The sequence below is a fragment of the Pelophylax lessonae genome (genome assembly GCF_965119305.1).
Source record: "Pelophylax lessonae genome assembly, chromosome: 8".
NCBI classification, from domain to species: Eukaryota; Metazoa; Chordata; class Amphibia; order Anura; family Ranidae; genus Pelophylax; species Pelophylax lessonae.
Genome location: NC_138775.1, coordinates 15,153,583 through 15,167,959, shown reverse-complemented (window position 1 = coordinate 15,167,959; position 14,377 = coordinate 15,153,583). Strand labels below are relative to the sequence as shown.

General features: G+C 49.7%; 1 protein-coding gene across 1 annotated transcript; it reads left to right on the top strand.

The window, feature by feature from the left end:
- Positions 1–10,357: 10,357 nt before the first annotated feature.
- On the top strand, positions 10,358–12,775 carry LOC309561851 (large ribosomal subunit protein eL32). The gene is made up of 3 exons (XM_082265917.1): positions 10,358–10,458; positions 10,576–10,757; positions 12,605–12,775. Exons 1-3 carry the CDS (start codon positions 10,363–10,365, stop codon positions 12,732–12,734), a joined length of 408 nt encoding a protein of 135 aa, XP_082122043.1. The 5' UTR covers positions 10,358–10,362; the 3' UTR covers positions 12,735–12,775.
- The last annotated feature ends 1,602 nt before the right edge of the window (positions 12,776–14,377 follow it).

The window sequence follows — 14,377 nt, the reverse complement described above, 5'->3', positions numbered from 1 at the left end:
ATGCCAAACTGCGCCCCCCCCTTACCTTAGGATTAGGGTCAGGGAGCGCCCCCCTTCCCTGAAATAACCCATTGCGCCCAGGGCAGCCGTCCTTCCTGCCCACCCCTTGTCCCGACCCTGGGCTGGAGACTCAGACAAATTGGTATGGCTGGGTCAGAGCGAGTAACATCATCAGCCCGCCTCTCTGACTCTGCCAATCCGAGCAGGCTTTGTATTCAATAATAGAATATATCGCTCACCGTGATTGGCTCAGCATGGTATACTGTATGTAGCCGAAGCTACGGTATATACAGTTATATCGCACATCCAGCGTGTTGAGAGATTAATAGGGACGTTCGTTTTGGGCCATGTAAATAGGGATGGACCGATTATTGGCAATGCCCAAGGGCGTAACTACAGGGGTTGCAGGGGTTGCAATTGCAACCGGGCCCCATGCTCCAGGGGGCCTGTGCGGCTCCCCTGTACACCTGGATAGGAGGGGCGGCGGGGGAAGCATGTAGAGAAATCACTGTCCTCCTTTTTCCTCCTGTAGCTGCAGGAGGAAAATGGAGGAGATTGGTTCCTCTGTATGCTGCCCCCGCCACTCCTCCTATCCAGTTCACTTGTGTTCTGCTGTCTCTGGGCCCCTGTGTGCTCCCCCCCCCCCCCCACTGTGCTCCCTCCCCTCTCCTGCTGGCTGCTGCAGGGGATGTGTCACAATAGAGAACCAGGAAGGGGTCGGTAAATATGTAATTTACCAGCTCCTTCCTTTTCTGAATGGACAGAGTCATAGTCAGTGACATTGTGAAAAAATAAAATAAAATGGCATTCCACCACCGTGGGGAGGCCCCAAGATGGCAGGAAGGGGGCTCACTGCAGAACTTGTGAAAGGGTCTCGCTGCGGGACTGTAATAAAGGGCCCCACAATGAGAGTAAAGGGCCCCAGGATCAGTGGGAAGAGCCCCAGGCTTGAAGGGAAGGGACCCGACCAGTGGTCTGGGAGGCCCTTCATGGTTTCTTGCACCGGGGCCCTGAAGGTTCTAGTTACGCCTCTGGCAGTGCCGATATATCAAGGGCCGATATGCACATTCCCATATATCGGAATCGGCCCCTGAGGTTACCGAAATTGCCGATATTTCGGGGAAAGTGTTTGTACCGGAGTAATTCCTGCAGCTAGAGGTATCACCCCGGTACCGGCGTCCATAGCCGACGGTCGGCTGTCTTGTAATGACAACCGATGCAGCTGAGAAGCCGCTCGGCTGTCATTACAAGGAGCGTAAGGGGACGTCTCCCCCCCATCCCGCCGCCTTCAGCGGCTCGCCTGGGTCTCCCGTCCCAAGCAAAGCAATTCACTTGTACACTGAAGCCGATTAGCTGCCCGGGACAGAGGCCCCTCCCCTCTCCACATGGAAGACACCTGCTAGAGAAAGGGAGATCCCACGTGGGCACCACAGAGCAGCTGCCTGCCCCCCCCCCCCCTCTCGATTATGAGCTGACACATCAGCCGGCTCCTGCCAGCTCTGAGCTCCATTGCCCCAGGATGATCTGCTTCTTTCTGCTGCTTCCAGGGGCCGATAAGTAGCCCCCAAGGTCATAGAGAATGATGCATTGGTATGGTGGATGATGTATGGGGGATGATCCTGTGCACAGCCCCCCCCCCCTCCATACATATAGATCTCTCCTATACACCCTGTATACGCCGACCCCAACCTGTGCTGGATGGATGGAGCCAGGCTGCCATTGCATTGCATGGAGCTGACACATGGCTCAGATTTTTTTCCCTGATTTTCAGCAGATTTCAAAAGACGCCCCCCCCCCCCCCTTCCTTTGATGTGATCAGATCTGGCTGTCTCTGCATAGATTACTGTCTGATGTCTCCAATGTGCACCATAGCAAGGCAAGCATTGCATTACAGACTTCATACACAACCATTTTCATACCCCTCCCCTTCTTTTTTTTGAAAGGGGGCTCTGTTCCATGTCCTAGCTGCTGATCTTCTGCAGCCTCTTTGCCACCACAACAAAACCCCAACACCCCCCAACACCCCATCCCCACCCCCCATGATAGTTGCATGGCATTTCCCAGGGCGGGATTCTTTGTGCTTTTGATGGGAATGTAAATAAAATATCGGCCTATACCGATATGCAATGGCCAAAATATCGGTATCGGCAACAAAAATCTGATCACTAGTTATAATGCCTCCTCACCTCCTGATTTACCCTATAATGGGGGAGGAGGTGTTATAACGCCTCCTCACCTCCTGATTTACCCTATAATGGGGGAGGAGGTGTTATAACGCCTCCTCACCTCCTGATTTACCCTATATTGCTGCACTACCAAGCGGCAGTCAATGCATTGCACAGTTGCAGCAGGGCCCCACTAAACTCAATGGACAAATTTGACAGGTGGTACTGCAGCAAAGCATCACGGCCGCAGCATGTGAACTGGCTGCTATTTTACAGTACTGGCGGCAGCCGGGGGCAGTAAAACCGCAGCTCAGATGCTTGTTTTTACTGCCCCCCCTGACAGAGACCTAACAAAGCTATACTTGCCAACTGTCCCTTTTTTCCTGGGACAGTCCCTGCAAATAGGAGCCTGTCCTGGATAATTAATATTGTCCCTGGAAGCGCCTGTTAATCGGGCTGCCCATAAATGTTACGCAGAAAGTGCAGCTGAATGGGAAAATTATTCCAACTCTGCTACTTTGGCCTTAAGTTTGAAATTCCCTTTTTAATTTCCTGTAATTCTCTCTTTATTGGAGTAGACCCTATAATCTGATAAATAGGGGAGATTAATTATGCAGAGTGGGTGGAGCTTCAGGGAAGTGGGTGTGGTAATTGATAGCTGTGCAAAGCATTTGGGCTTTGTTTACACGAGTGGCCGAGGAAGGGGGTTGGGGGGGGGGTGTTGGTCTTAAAATTAAACAGTTAGGCCACCAGCTGTTAGTTCACACTACCACATTTTAGCAAAAATTGCACCACAAACTGCATTTACTGGGCGTTACCGCCACCAAACGCAACCTATATAGGTGAATGGGGCTGCGCTGCAACTGCATGTAATGCACACGGTTGTGGTGCTACAGACTTTCAGGGGTTAAAAATGGAATGAGGAGGTGACATTTCACCCCTAGCAAATGCCCTTTAACCACTTGCCGACCGCCGCACGACTATTTACGTCGGCAGTCAGCCCCTCACAGGCAAAGCGACGTAGTACTACGTCGCTAGCCTGTGAGGCTCTAGGGAACGAGCGCGCGCCACCGGAGGCACGCTCCCGCTCCCGCGCGGTCACGGACCCCCCCCACGCGTGTGACCGGCGGACCCGATGTCCGTCGGTCACTCGCGATCGTCCGTTACACCGGAAGAAAGGCAGGCGGCTAATGTAAACAAAGCCCCCTGTCATTCTCCCCTGTGTAAGAATGGAGATCACACGGTTCTACTATGTAGGACCGTTTATCACTGTTCTTACACCAGTAGCCACAGCCAATCACAGTTAGAAACACGCCCCTAGGGACACACTTAACCCCTCCCTCTCCAATAAAGTTAACTCCTTCCCTGCCAGTGTCATTATTACAGTAACAGTGCATATGTATAGCACTGATTACTGTAGTAATGTCACTGGTACCCCCAAAAGTGTCAAAAATGTCAGTCAAGGGTCCGATCTGTCCGCCGCAATGTCGCAGTCCCGCAAAAAAAAATCGCAGATCGCCGCCATTACTCGTTTCAAGAAAAAGAAAAACAACAAAAATGACAAAAATCTTTCCCTTTGTTAGTAAACTCAATAACTTTTGCGCAAACCAATCAAAATACGCTTTTTGCGATTTTTTTTTACCAAACATATGTAGCAGAAAACAAATTGGCCTAAAATGTTAAAAAATTTTGATTTTTACTTTTTTTTGGGGGGAATTTCATATAAAAAAGATGTGAAAAATATTGTTATTTTTGCAAAATTGTCGCTCTTTTTTTGTTTATAGCGCATGATCAAAAAATTGCACAGGTGATCAAATACCACCAAAAGAAAGCTCTGTTTGTGGGAAAAAAAGGACGTCAAATTCGTTTAGGTACAGCGCCGCACGACCGCGCAATTGTCTGTTAAAATCACGCAGTGCCGAATCGCAAAATAGGCCCTGGTCAGGAAGGGGGTAAAATCTTCCGGTCTTAAAGCGGTTAAAAATACGCTCATTGAGAATTTTTTTGTCAAAGACATGTAGCTAAATACATTTTGGTCTAAATATATGACAACAATTTAATATATTGGATATTTTTTAACTGTCACAGTAGAAAAATATTGTTATTTTTTCAAAATTTTCGCATTTTTTTATTACTATCGCAAAAAATAAAAAGCGCAGAGGTGATCAAATACCACCAAAAGAAAGCTCTGTTTGTGGGAAAAAAAGGACGTAAATTTCTTTTGGGTACGGCGTTGCATGACCGCGCAATTGTCAGTTAAAGTCGCACAGTGCCGAATCGCAAAAAGTGGCCTGAACGTAAGACAGCAAAATCCTCCGGTGGTGAAGTGGTTAAAAGCAATCCACAGCAGATCCCTTTTCAGGACACAGAACACAGGCCAGCACTCTGATCCTGCAGTACCTCCAGGCACCGCTAAGGCTATGGCGCTCTAACCCTCCCCGGAAGTCGCCTGGCTCTTCATTAACCGGGCTATCCGCTGTTGTTCTCTCTCTTTCTCGGGCTGTCTGCGCAGAAGGCGGACGTTCCGGATCGGTGAGTGAATCTTCTTCCATCCGCCGCTTCTCTCCCGGTAATCGGGCTATGAGTTGCCCTGGCCTGTCGGAGGGTGTTATGAGGGCGGTTGTGAGGCGGTATTGGTGGGGGATGGGGTACGGAACGTGTTCTGTCCTCTCCTGGTCTGAGGTAGGCCGGGAGAAGTATGGCGGCCGGTGCGGGGCTCTGAGTCCTGCATTCCTCCCTCTGTGAGAGGGGACCCCGGGGACGGGGGATAGACTGCGGACTACAAGGCCCAGCATTGCTGTACAGGGGGGGGTATGGAGGACTACAAGGCCCAGCATTGCTGTACGGGGGGAATGTGAAGGACTACAAGGCCCATCATTGCTGTACGGGGGGAATGTGAAGGACTACATAGCCCAGCATTGCTGTACAGGGGGGGAGGTGTGGAGGACTACAAGGCCCAGCATTGCTGTACGGGGGGGGTGTGGACGACTACAAGGCCCAGCATTGCTGTATGGGGGGAATGTGAAGGACTACAAAGCCCAGCATTGCTGTACAGGGGGGGGGGGGTTATGGAGGACTACATAGCCCAGCATTGCTGTACAGGGGGGGGGGGTGTGGACGACTACAAGGCCCAGCATTGCTGTACAGGGAGGTGTGTAGGACTACAAAGCCCAGCATTGCTATACAGGGGAGGTGTGGAGGACTACAAGGCCCAGCATTGCTGTATGGGGAGGGGGGTGTGGAGGACTACAAGGCCCAGCATTGCTGTACGGGGGGGGGGTGTGGACGACTACAAGGCCCAGCATTGCTGTACAGGGGGGGTTATGGACTACATAGCCCTGCATTGCTGTACAGGGGGGGGTGGAGGACTACAAGGCCCAGCATTACTGTACAGGGGGGGGGGTGTGGAGGACTACAAAGCCCAGCATTGCTGTATGGGGGGGAGGTGTGGAGTACTACAAGGCCCAGCATTGCTGTACAGGGGAGGTGTGGAGGACTACAAGGCCCAGCATTGCTGTACAGGGGAGGTGTGGAGGACTACAAGGCCCAGCATTGCTGTACGGGGGAGGTGTGGAGGACTACAAGGCCCAGCATTGCTGTACGGGGGAGGTGTGGAGGACTACAAGGCCCAGCATTGCTGTACGGGGGAGGTGTGGAGGACTACAAGGCCCAGCATTGCTGTACGGGGGAGGTGTGGAGGACTACAAGGCCCAGCATTGCTGTACGGGGGAGGTGTGGAGGACTACAAGGCCCAGCATTGCTGTACGGGGGAGGTGTGGAGGACTAAAAGGCCCAGCATTGCTGTACGGGGGAGGTGTGGAGGACTAAAAGGCCCAGCATTGCTGTACGGGGGAGGTGTGGAGGACTAAAAGGCCCAGCATTGCTGTACGGGGGAGGTGTGGAGGACTAAAAGGCCCAGCATTGCTGTACGGGGGAGGTGTGGAGGACTAAAAGGCCCAGCATTGCTGTACGGGGGAGGTGTGGAGGACTACAAGGCCCAGCATTGCTGTACGGGGGAGGTGTGGAGGACTACAAGGCCCAGCATTGCTGTACATTGGGAGGGGTGGGCTTTAAGGCCCAGCATTACTGTACAGGGGGGGTAATGGAGGACTACAAAGCCCAGCATTGCTGTAGGGGGGGGTGTCTGGTGGATGACAAGGCCCAGCATTGCTGGAAGGGGGTCTGGTGGACCAGCATTTTGCTCTGGTAATGTTTTCCTCCATATTGAGGCTGTGATTGAACTTTCCTTGCCAGGCTGTAGGATCTCTCCAGAGATGAGGATTGATAACCCGGCATTGACAGGACAGGCCTCCCTGGTGTAGAACTACAACCCCCAGCATGGAAAGACTGCTCGTGTTAGCGCTCTAACCATACCAAGACTTCTCTTCCAGACTTTAGGCATGTTCTATATTAAGCAGTATTACCAGCAGTATGACATGTTCAGCGATAGAACTACAACTCCCAGCATGCACACAGCTCCATGTGCACGTTTATATATAAAATCCTCTTCTTCTGCTATGACACCTGCTCACTCGCACCCCATACAGCCTTCGGCCTCAGATCGTTGCTGGAGGTGTCATGGAGATCGGGGCACGTTGCTCCATATTTACTGGCAATGCCCACTTCTACAACATTATTGGCGCTCAGTCCAAGACCTTCTTCACCGCTTAATCGAGGTCAATGTGCCCCTCGACCCTAAAATATATCTCCTGGGCTGTCGGGCCCAGCCAAAAAACTAGCTAGGCACATCTTGACCACTGCCAGGTGCCTGATAGCGCTTCATTGGAAAGGCCCCCCCTGGAACTCTATACTAGAATTGAAGATGTAGGAAGAATGGAGGCCATGACAGCACGTCTGACTGATAAAATAGAGCGCCACCACTTGGTTTGGGAGCCTTGGCATCTGGCGACGGACCTTCCCTGACCAAGTGGCTTCAGGTGGTGAGGGGAGGTGAGGTGAGACACCCCCTGACTGTTCGGATTGTTGACCTCCATGGAGTGCTGGGCCAATACTCCAAACCCCCCCCCCTCTTTTTCTTTTTTTTCTCTCTTTTCCCCTTTTTTCTTTTTTCCTTCTCTCTTTTTACTCTCCCTTAATAACTTTGTTTACAACTTCTCTTCCTTTCTAGGTTGAGGGCTGCTATCAGCGACCATTCATTCTCCTCCTATGATACTATAGGGCAGTGATGGCAAACCTTGGCACCCCAGATGTTTTGGAACTACTTTTTCCATGATGCTCAGCTACATCAGAGTGCATGAGCATCATGGGAAATGTAGTTCCAAAACATCTGGGGTGCCAAGGTTTGCCATCACTGCTATAGGGACTGCTATGCATTTTATGTCCTAAGATGCTTGTTTTCGCTCCATGGACTTCCCAATTTTTGATACAATGTTGTATGTTTAGAAATGGCAGATCTGAATATTTTTTTTTTTTGGTAGCATGTTTGCTAGAGCTGTTTTCATTGCTTTATCTAACTTCTGTTTTACAACATTTGGTTGGCTTTCATCCTTTTTCTCTGTATGTCTTAAAATAAATATCAATAAAAATTGTCAATTATAAAAAAGTCAGATTCAAGCATTTTCAGGCATTCCTATTCAAGTCTATGGGACCAAAAAATGCCCAATTCTGCCTCAAAAGCATCCCGTGTATCTTGTGGAGTGTCATTCGTCAAGATACAAGGCGCTTTATCGCTCCTGTGTGAACAGCCACCACTGAGATACATGGTAATGGTGATGGAGCTTCATGCTCAGGTGTGAATTGGGGCCGAGTCTCTTCTTAACCCACCTCCATACTTGACAGTTGTCACATTGATATGCATGCAGCCGGGAGATCCTTGTAGCCGGTAGTTTTCCCGTCCTCCAGAATCTGACCTGTGGGGCGCTTTGTGCTCTATCAGCTTGTATTATTGGAGGAAGAGTATTGCAGGGTTTTTGCTCATTCCGTGGCTAGATTATAGTACTAGCTGATGGAAGATACTCTGCTACAGCGTGGCCTGCTGACACTTTACTGAAAAGGAATTGCTGGTAATGGGTTATTCTAGGTTTTGTGGGTTAAACAAAGTACATGGCCTTAAAGCTGAACTTCATGTTTAATGACTCTTTAAATGGTTGGTTTAGGCAAAGCATGCCCAAACTATTTATGGTGCTGTTTTTGCTGGGCTCGCTGTATGTTTTGTATATAGCCTCAGTTACATTCAGTATACAGCGCTGTTTGCTGGCAGCAGGATGGTAACTAACCGTCCCACTCCTGGAACAAAATAGGCTTAGCGCTGCTCAGCCATTCACAGGAAGCTTTGGGTTCTGTGGTGGAGAAATCAGCTGCCCGCCCTCTCCGCTTCATCAGCTGCCCGCCCTCTCCGCTTCATCAGCTGCCCGCCCTCTCCGCTTCATCAGCTGCCCGCCCTCTCCGCTTCATCAGCTGCCCGCCCTCTCCGCTTCATCAGCTGCCCGCCCTCTCCGCTTCATCAGCTGCCCGCCCTCTCCGCTTCATCAGCTGCCCGCCCTCTCCGCTTCATCAGCTGCCCGCCCTCTCCGCTTCATCAGCTGCCCGCCCTCTCCGCTTCATCAGCTGCCCGCCCTCTCCGCTTCATCAGCTGCCCGCCCTCTCCGCTTCATCAGCTGCCCGCCCTCTCCGCTTCATCAGCTGCCCGCCCTCTCCGCTTCATCAGCTGCCCGCCCTCTCCGCTTCATCAGCTGCCCGCCCTCTCCGCTTCATCAGCTGCCCGCCCTCTCCGCTTCATCAGCTGCCCGCCCTCTCCGCTTCATCAAATCGAAGGAAGCTTTGTATTCAATACAAAGCTTCCTATGAATGGCTGAGCAGCGCTCAACCCATATCTATTTTGTTTCAAGAGTGGGGCGAGAAGGTCCTATCCCACATGTAAAGTGCTGGCAGTAATCGGGGTCGATCCTGCTAACACTGCATTTTTGGGGACACTAGTATAGTTCTGACCGTGTTCAGAATACGGACCCAGACAGACGCTATGCTAGTAATGATGATTAGTGACTGATAGCATGGTGGGCAATCAGACGGACGCTAACTGACACTATTGACGTCTCTAGTGACACGAAGAGCCGGCTCACACTATTACGACTTGGTCAGCCTGACAAGTCGTGCACTGTCTGGTCCATTGTGTAGTACAGGAGCTGTTCTAATAAGTTGCTCTGACTTAGAAAAAGGGTCCTGTACTACTTCGGGGCGACCTGGAGGCGACTTGCATAGACATTAATTTTATGAAGTCAGTGCAAGTCGCGCCGAAGTCGCGGTGCACGCGACTTCACAGGTCGCCCCCTAAGTGGGAGCGACCTAATGTGAACGGGGGCTAATAGTGATAATACTTTACGCTGTACTAACAGCACTGGCTGGGTGACGGGTGATTAGGAGGGCAATCAAAGGGGTTAACTGTGTGCCTAACAAGTGCGTGCGCTGATTTTACTGACCGATTGGCTTTTCTTCCTGATTTCACCTCTGGTAAGGGAAATCGAGAAAAAAAACAGCCAGATCTGCGTTTACTATCACACAGATCTGTGCTGTGATTGGCCACAGCATTTGGCACATTCACAGCCAAAATCATCCTGCTGACAAACCTGTGCTGTGTCCAATCACGGCACAGAGCATGGCACCCCGAGCAGCCAGGAGGATCAGAGCAACGTATGGGTAAATCAGGGTGCCCAGAGGAGCCGCCAGCTAGCGGCAAAATTACTACTGTCCAGTTATCAATTGGTTAGAGAGACATTCAGATTGCCTCTTCAGGGCAGTGATGGAATTGCTTAAGGTAGGCGATGGTAGGTCAAGCCTGCTGCCGCCCTTACGGTTTCGGCCACTGCAAAAAAACTTAGGCTTATGTCAGAGCTTAGAGCAGCTTTTGGTTGCTAGGCCTGGGAACAGCATCACGGGTCATTGCATGCTCCTCCACATCCACTGCATGCTCCTCCACATCCACTAGCATTGGGTATTTTGCATGGGCCACAATGAAGAGTGAGCACTGTGAATGGATCTCAAACCATCAAAGGTGGACAGCAGTCAAGGTATTCCATCTGGTTTGTTCACCATTTCATCTTGCAGTGAGCTCCCCCTTGGTGAGACTTTGTAAATACTGGAGCAACCCTAAGATCTGTAGGGAGGATTAGTAACCTCTTGAAAATGCTTCATTTCTGTTCTAGCAACTCATTTTTTTTTTTTTTTTTCCTTTTTAGGCACCATGGTGGCTCTTAGACCTCTGAGAAAACCCAAGATCGTTAAGAAGCGGACGAAGAAGTTCATCCGCCACCAATCAGACCGTTATGTTAAGATTAAGGTTGGTACTTGGTGATTTTACGCATTTTCAGGCTGCAGTGCTCCTCCGTGGAGGATTCTTTATTAGGCACCCAAAAAACATGATCCATGTGATTGACATTCTGCTTTTCTCCTACAGCCCAATTGGCGCAAGCCTAGAGGTATTGACAACAGAGCCCGCAGAAGGTTCAAGGGTCAGATCCTGATGCCCAACATCGGTTACGGTAGCAACAAGAAAACCAAACACATGCTGCCCACCGGCTTCAAGAAGTTCCTTGTACACAACGTAAAGGAACTCGAAGTTCTAATGATGAGCAACAAGTAAGTAAAAGCCAAAGGTCTTCCGATTGCTTAGAGGTTGTAAACCTCAGGAAAAAAAATAAACAAAACCTGAAAGATAAAGGCATATGGAGCTAGTATGCATCACATTCTAGCTCATTATGAACTTCTTGCCTTAGAACAAAGCCCCTGCAGCGGCACCCACTGACCGGGGACATGGCTGACATGTTCGGCCGTCTTCCTTCCGGTTTTGGTGTCCTCCGGCAATCTGGCCGGAGCCATGATGTCACTCCCAGCGAGCTCATTATGAACTACTTGCCTAAGTACAAAGCCCCCGCAGCGCCGCCCACTCACCGGTGACATGGCTGACGTGTTCAGCCATCTTCCCTCCTGTTTCGGTGTCGTCCGGCCATCTGATTGGCCCGGAGCCATGATGTCACTCCCAGCGCATGCTCGCAGGAGCCGCCATTCGTGGCACAGGGCTCTGAAGGAATGGCACGGGCAGCCGTTCCTTTAGAGCGCATGCGCCAGTGGTGTCACTGGCTGCATGCAAAGTAAATATCTCCTAAACACGTGTTTAGGAGATATTTACAGTACCTATAGGTACAAGTTGCAGATGAAGCTTTACTTGCACTTTAAGCAGATATTTCAGCCATACACTTAGATTTTTTTACTGTTACATAGCTGTGTTTATGATCTGGAGCAGAATCCAGCCCACTGTGTTCTGCAGCTCTTAGCAAAGCTGACCAGTTTAGACAACCAGAGTTTCTGGTCTGCTGGTTTTGTGGCATTGGGCAGTTTTGGCATTGGGCAGTCTTGGGTTGCTCTATCTGAAGAATTTTTAGGTTTTAGCTGTCTTTATTTTTTTTTTTCCTTTTTTCCCCTCATTTGTTTCACAGCAGATCAGAACTGATGAACAGAAATTTGTATACAAATTCTCGTACGAGATGGGCCTTTTTTTTCTTTTTTTTTTTTCCTTGTACGTAAACAGTACACATTAAGAAAAAATAGTTCGTTCTCGTACGAGAAATTTACGGCTTGTCCTTTGGAAATTTTCGTTCAGAAGGTCAGAATCAGCTGTAGAAAGTTGAGTACGCACTATACAAAAAACTTTCACCAAATTTTCTTAGTGTGTACGAGCCTTTAGGCAGTGTGCATAAGACTGCTACTCCAGAAAGCACTGCTTTACAGGAAAATGCAAAACCCTAGGCACTAGTTTAGGTCTGAAACTGTTGTCCCAGTGCAAACAATACCTAGATGGAAGACAGCCTGTGTTTGGGATGTTTGTTCCATGGGTGAGGGGGTTTCACATTAGCCCTATGGGCCAGTCTCTTACAAGGATGGGAAAGCTAAAACGTCCCAACGGTGGCATCAATAGGAATGATAAATTACAGCAAACACTCCTAATGTCCAGATGTGAGCAGTGCTGATGTGTAGAAAACCACCATGGAGGTCAATGATAGCAAAGTCAGTTAGTCCTGCATGGGATGCAAAAAACAATCCTCTTTATTGTAAAAACAGTCGCATGAGAGGATCAACTAGCTGCTCTGCACAATAATCCGTGCCAGGTGTAGCTGAGACCCGTACCACTTGTGGCCATCCGGGATTGGGATGAGGCACATAGGTGGTGGTGACTCTAGTGAAAGTGTGGGCTGAAGCCCCCCTCTGCTCTAGGATGACAGAACACCAATCTGCTGGTACACTCCAACCATGGGGGACCGGAAGTGACGTCCCGCTGTATGATGCCTCTGCCAAAGGTTTCTCCGTATGCTCAGAAGCTAATCTTGGTCTCTGACAATGTTTAAGGCACCTGCCTCTTTCAAGCCATGTTTTTCTACTAGTTTAGGTATGAAGGTTTTTTTAATGAAACTTTTTTTTGCCCTCTACAGGTCATTCTGCGCTGAAATCGCTCATAACGTCTCCTCTAAGAACCGCAAGACTATTGTGGAAAGAGCAGCACAGCTTGCCATCAAAGTGACAAATCCCAACGCCAGACTGCGCAGCGAGGAGAACGAATAAACCCCTGTAACTTTGTTAAATAAAAGAAAAAGTAAACTTCAGACTCTCTGGTGTTTTGTGTGTGGTAGGGGAGTGTCTGAGGGAATGATCTGAAAGCTGTGGGGTTGATTTACTAAAACTGGAGATCGTAAAATCTAATGCAGCTGTGCATAGTATTAAAGAAAATGGTCACACACCACGGAATCCAATGAAGAAAAGATCCTTTATTGACCTAAGTGGTAGAAGGTACAGCAGGGTAGGACAGATGCGTTTCACGCGACTGCTACGTGCTTGTTCATTACAAAGTGAACAAGCAGTAGCACCCTAGTGAACAAGCATGTAGCAGTTGTGTGAAATGCGTCTACAGTCTTGAGAGCATTGAGGAAATTCCAAGAGACAGGCAGTAACTCTAGGAGACCTGGACAGGGCCATAGAAGGTCCTTAACCCATCAGCAGGACCGGTATCTTCTTCTTTGCAAGGAGGAACAGGATGAGCACTGCCAGAGTCCTACAAAATGACCTCCAGCAGGCTACTGATGTCAATGTCTCTGACCTAACAGATTTTAAAAGGGTGGCCTGAAGTCCTCTAGTAGGCCCTGTGTTCACTGCCTGGCACTGTGGAGCTTAATTGGCATTTGCAATTGAACACCAGAATTGGCTGGTCTGCCACTGGCGCCCTGTGCGTTTCGCTGATGAGAGCAGGTTCACCCTGAGCATATGTGACAGACGTGAAAGGGTCTGGAGAAGCTGTGGAGAACGTTATGCTGCCTGTAACATAGCTCAGCATGACCAGCTTGGTGGTGGGTCAGTGATGGTCTGGGGAAGCCTATCTACAGAGAGACACACAGACCTCTACAGGCTAGACAATGGCACCCTGACTGCCATTAGGTATCGGGGATGAAATCCTTGGACCCATTGTCAGACCCTATGTGGTGCAGTGGGTCCTGGGTTCCTCCTGGGGCATGACAATGCCTGGCCTTGTGGTGAGAGTATGCAGCCAGTTCCTGGAGGATGAAGGAATTGATACCGCTGAATGGCCCCTACGGTCGCCTGACCTAAATCCAATAGAACGCCTCTGGAACATATTTTGGTCCATTCGATGCTGCTGGGTTGCGCCTCAGTCTGTTCAGGAGCTCAGTGATGCCCTGGTCCAGATCTGGGAGAAAATACCCCAGAACACCATCTGTGGTCTCATTGGGAGCATGCCCGGCGTTGTCAGGAATGCATACAAGCACATGGGGGGGGGGGGGGGCATACCCTTTTGAGCTGCTGCAATGAAATTTCAGCAAAATGGGCTAGTCTGCTGCATCGTTCTTTCACTTTGATGTTGTTTGAATTCGGCCCTCTGTGTTGATGATGTGGTATCCTTTCCTAACACATCACCCAGTTCTTATCAGTATAAATATGAGGTTTCCTTCAATATGAGGAGTGCACTATTATATAACATCATAGTATCATCCAGTGGCCTGGTGTTGGGTTTTCATCCACTGAACCCATTGTGGTAAGTGGACATGGAGCATTATTACATACCTTAGTGATACAGGTGGCACGTAGAGGCTCAATCTGCTGCTCTAGGCGCTAGAAAATTGCACTGGGACACACCGTGGACAGATGTGAGGATGATGAAGATGAGCAACTGCTAAAATTACTGAGTACATATAATA

Coding starts and splice junctions, on each gene's coding strand:
- LOC309561851 (XM_082265917.1), top strand. CDS start 10,363: ATGGTGGCTCTTAGACCTCTGAGAAAACCCAAGATCGTTAAGAAGCGG. Junction 10,459..10,575: donor ACCGTTATGTTAAGATTAAG/GTTGGTACTTGG, acceptor TTTCTCCTACAG/CCCAATTGGCGCAAGCCTAG. Junction 10,758..12,604: donor GTTCTAATGATGAGCAACAA/GTAAGTAAAAGC, acceptor TGCCCTCTACAG/GTCATTCTGCGCTGAAATCG.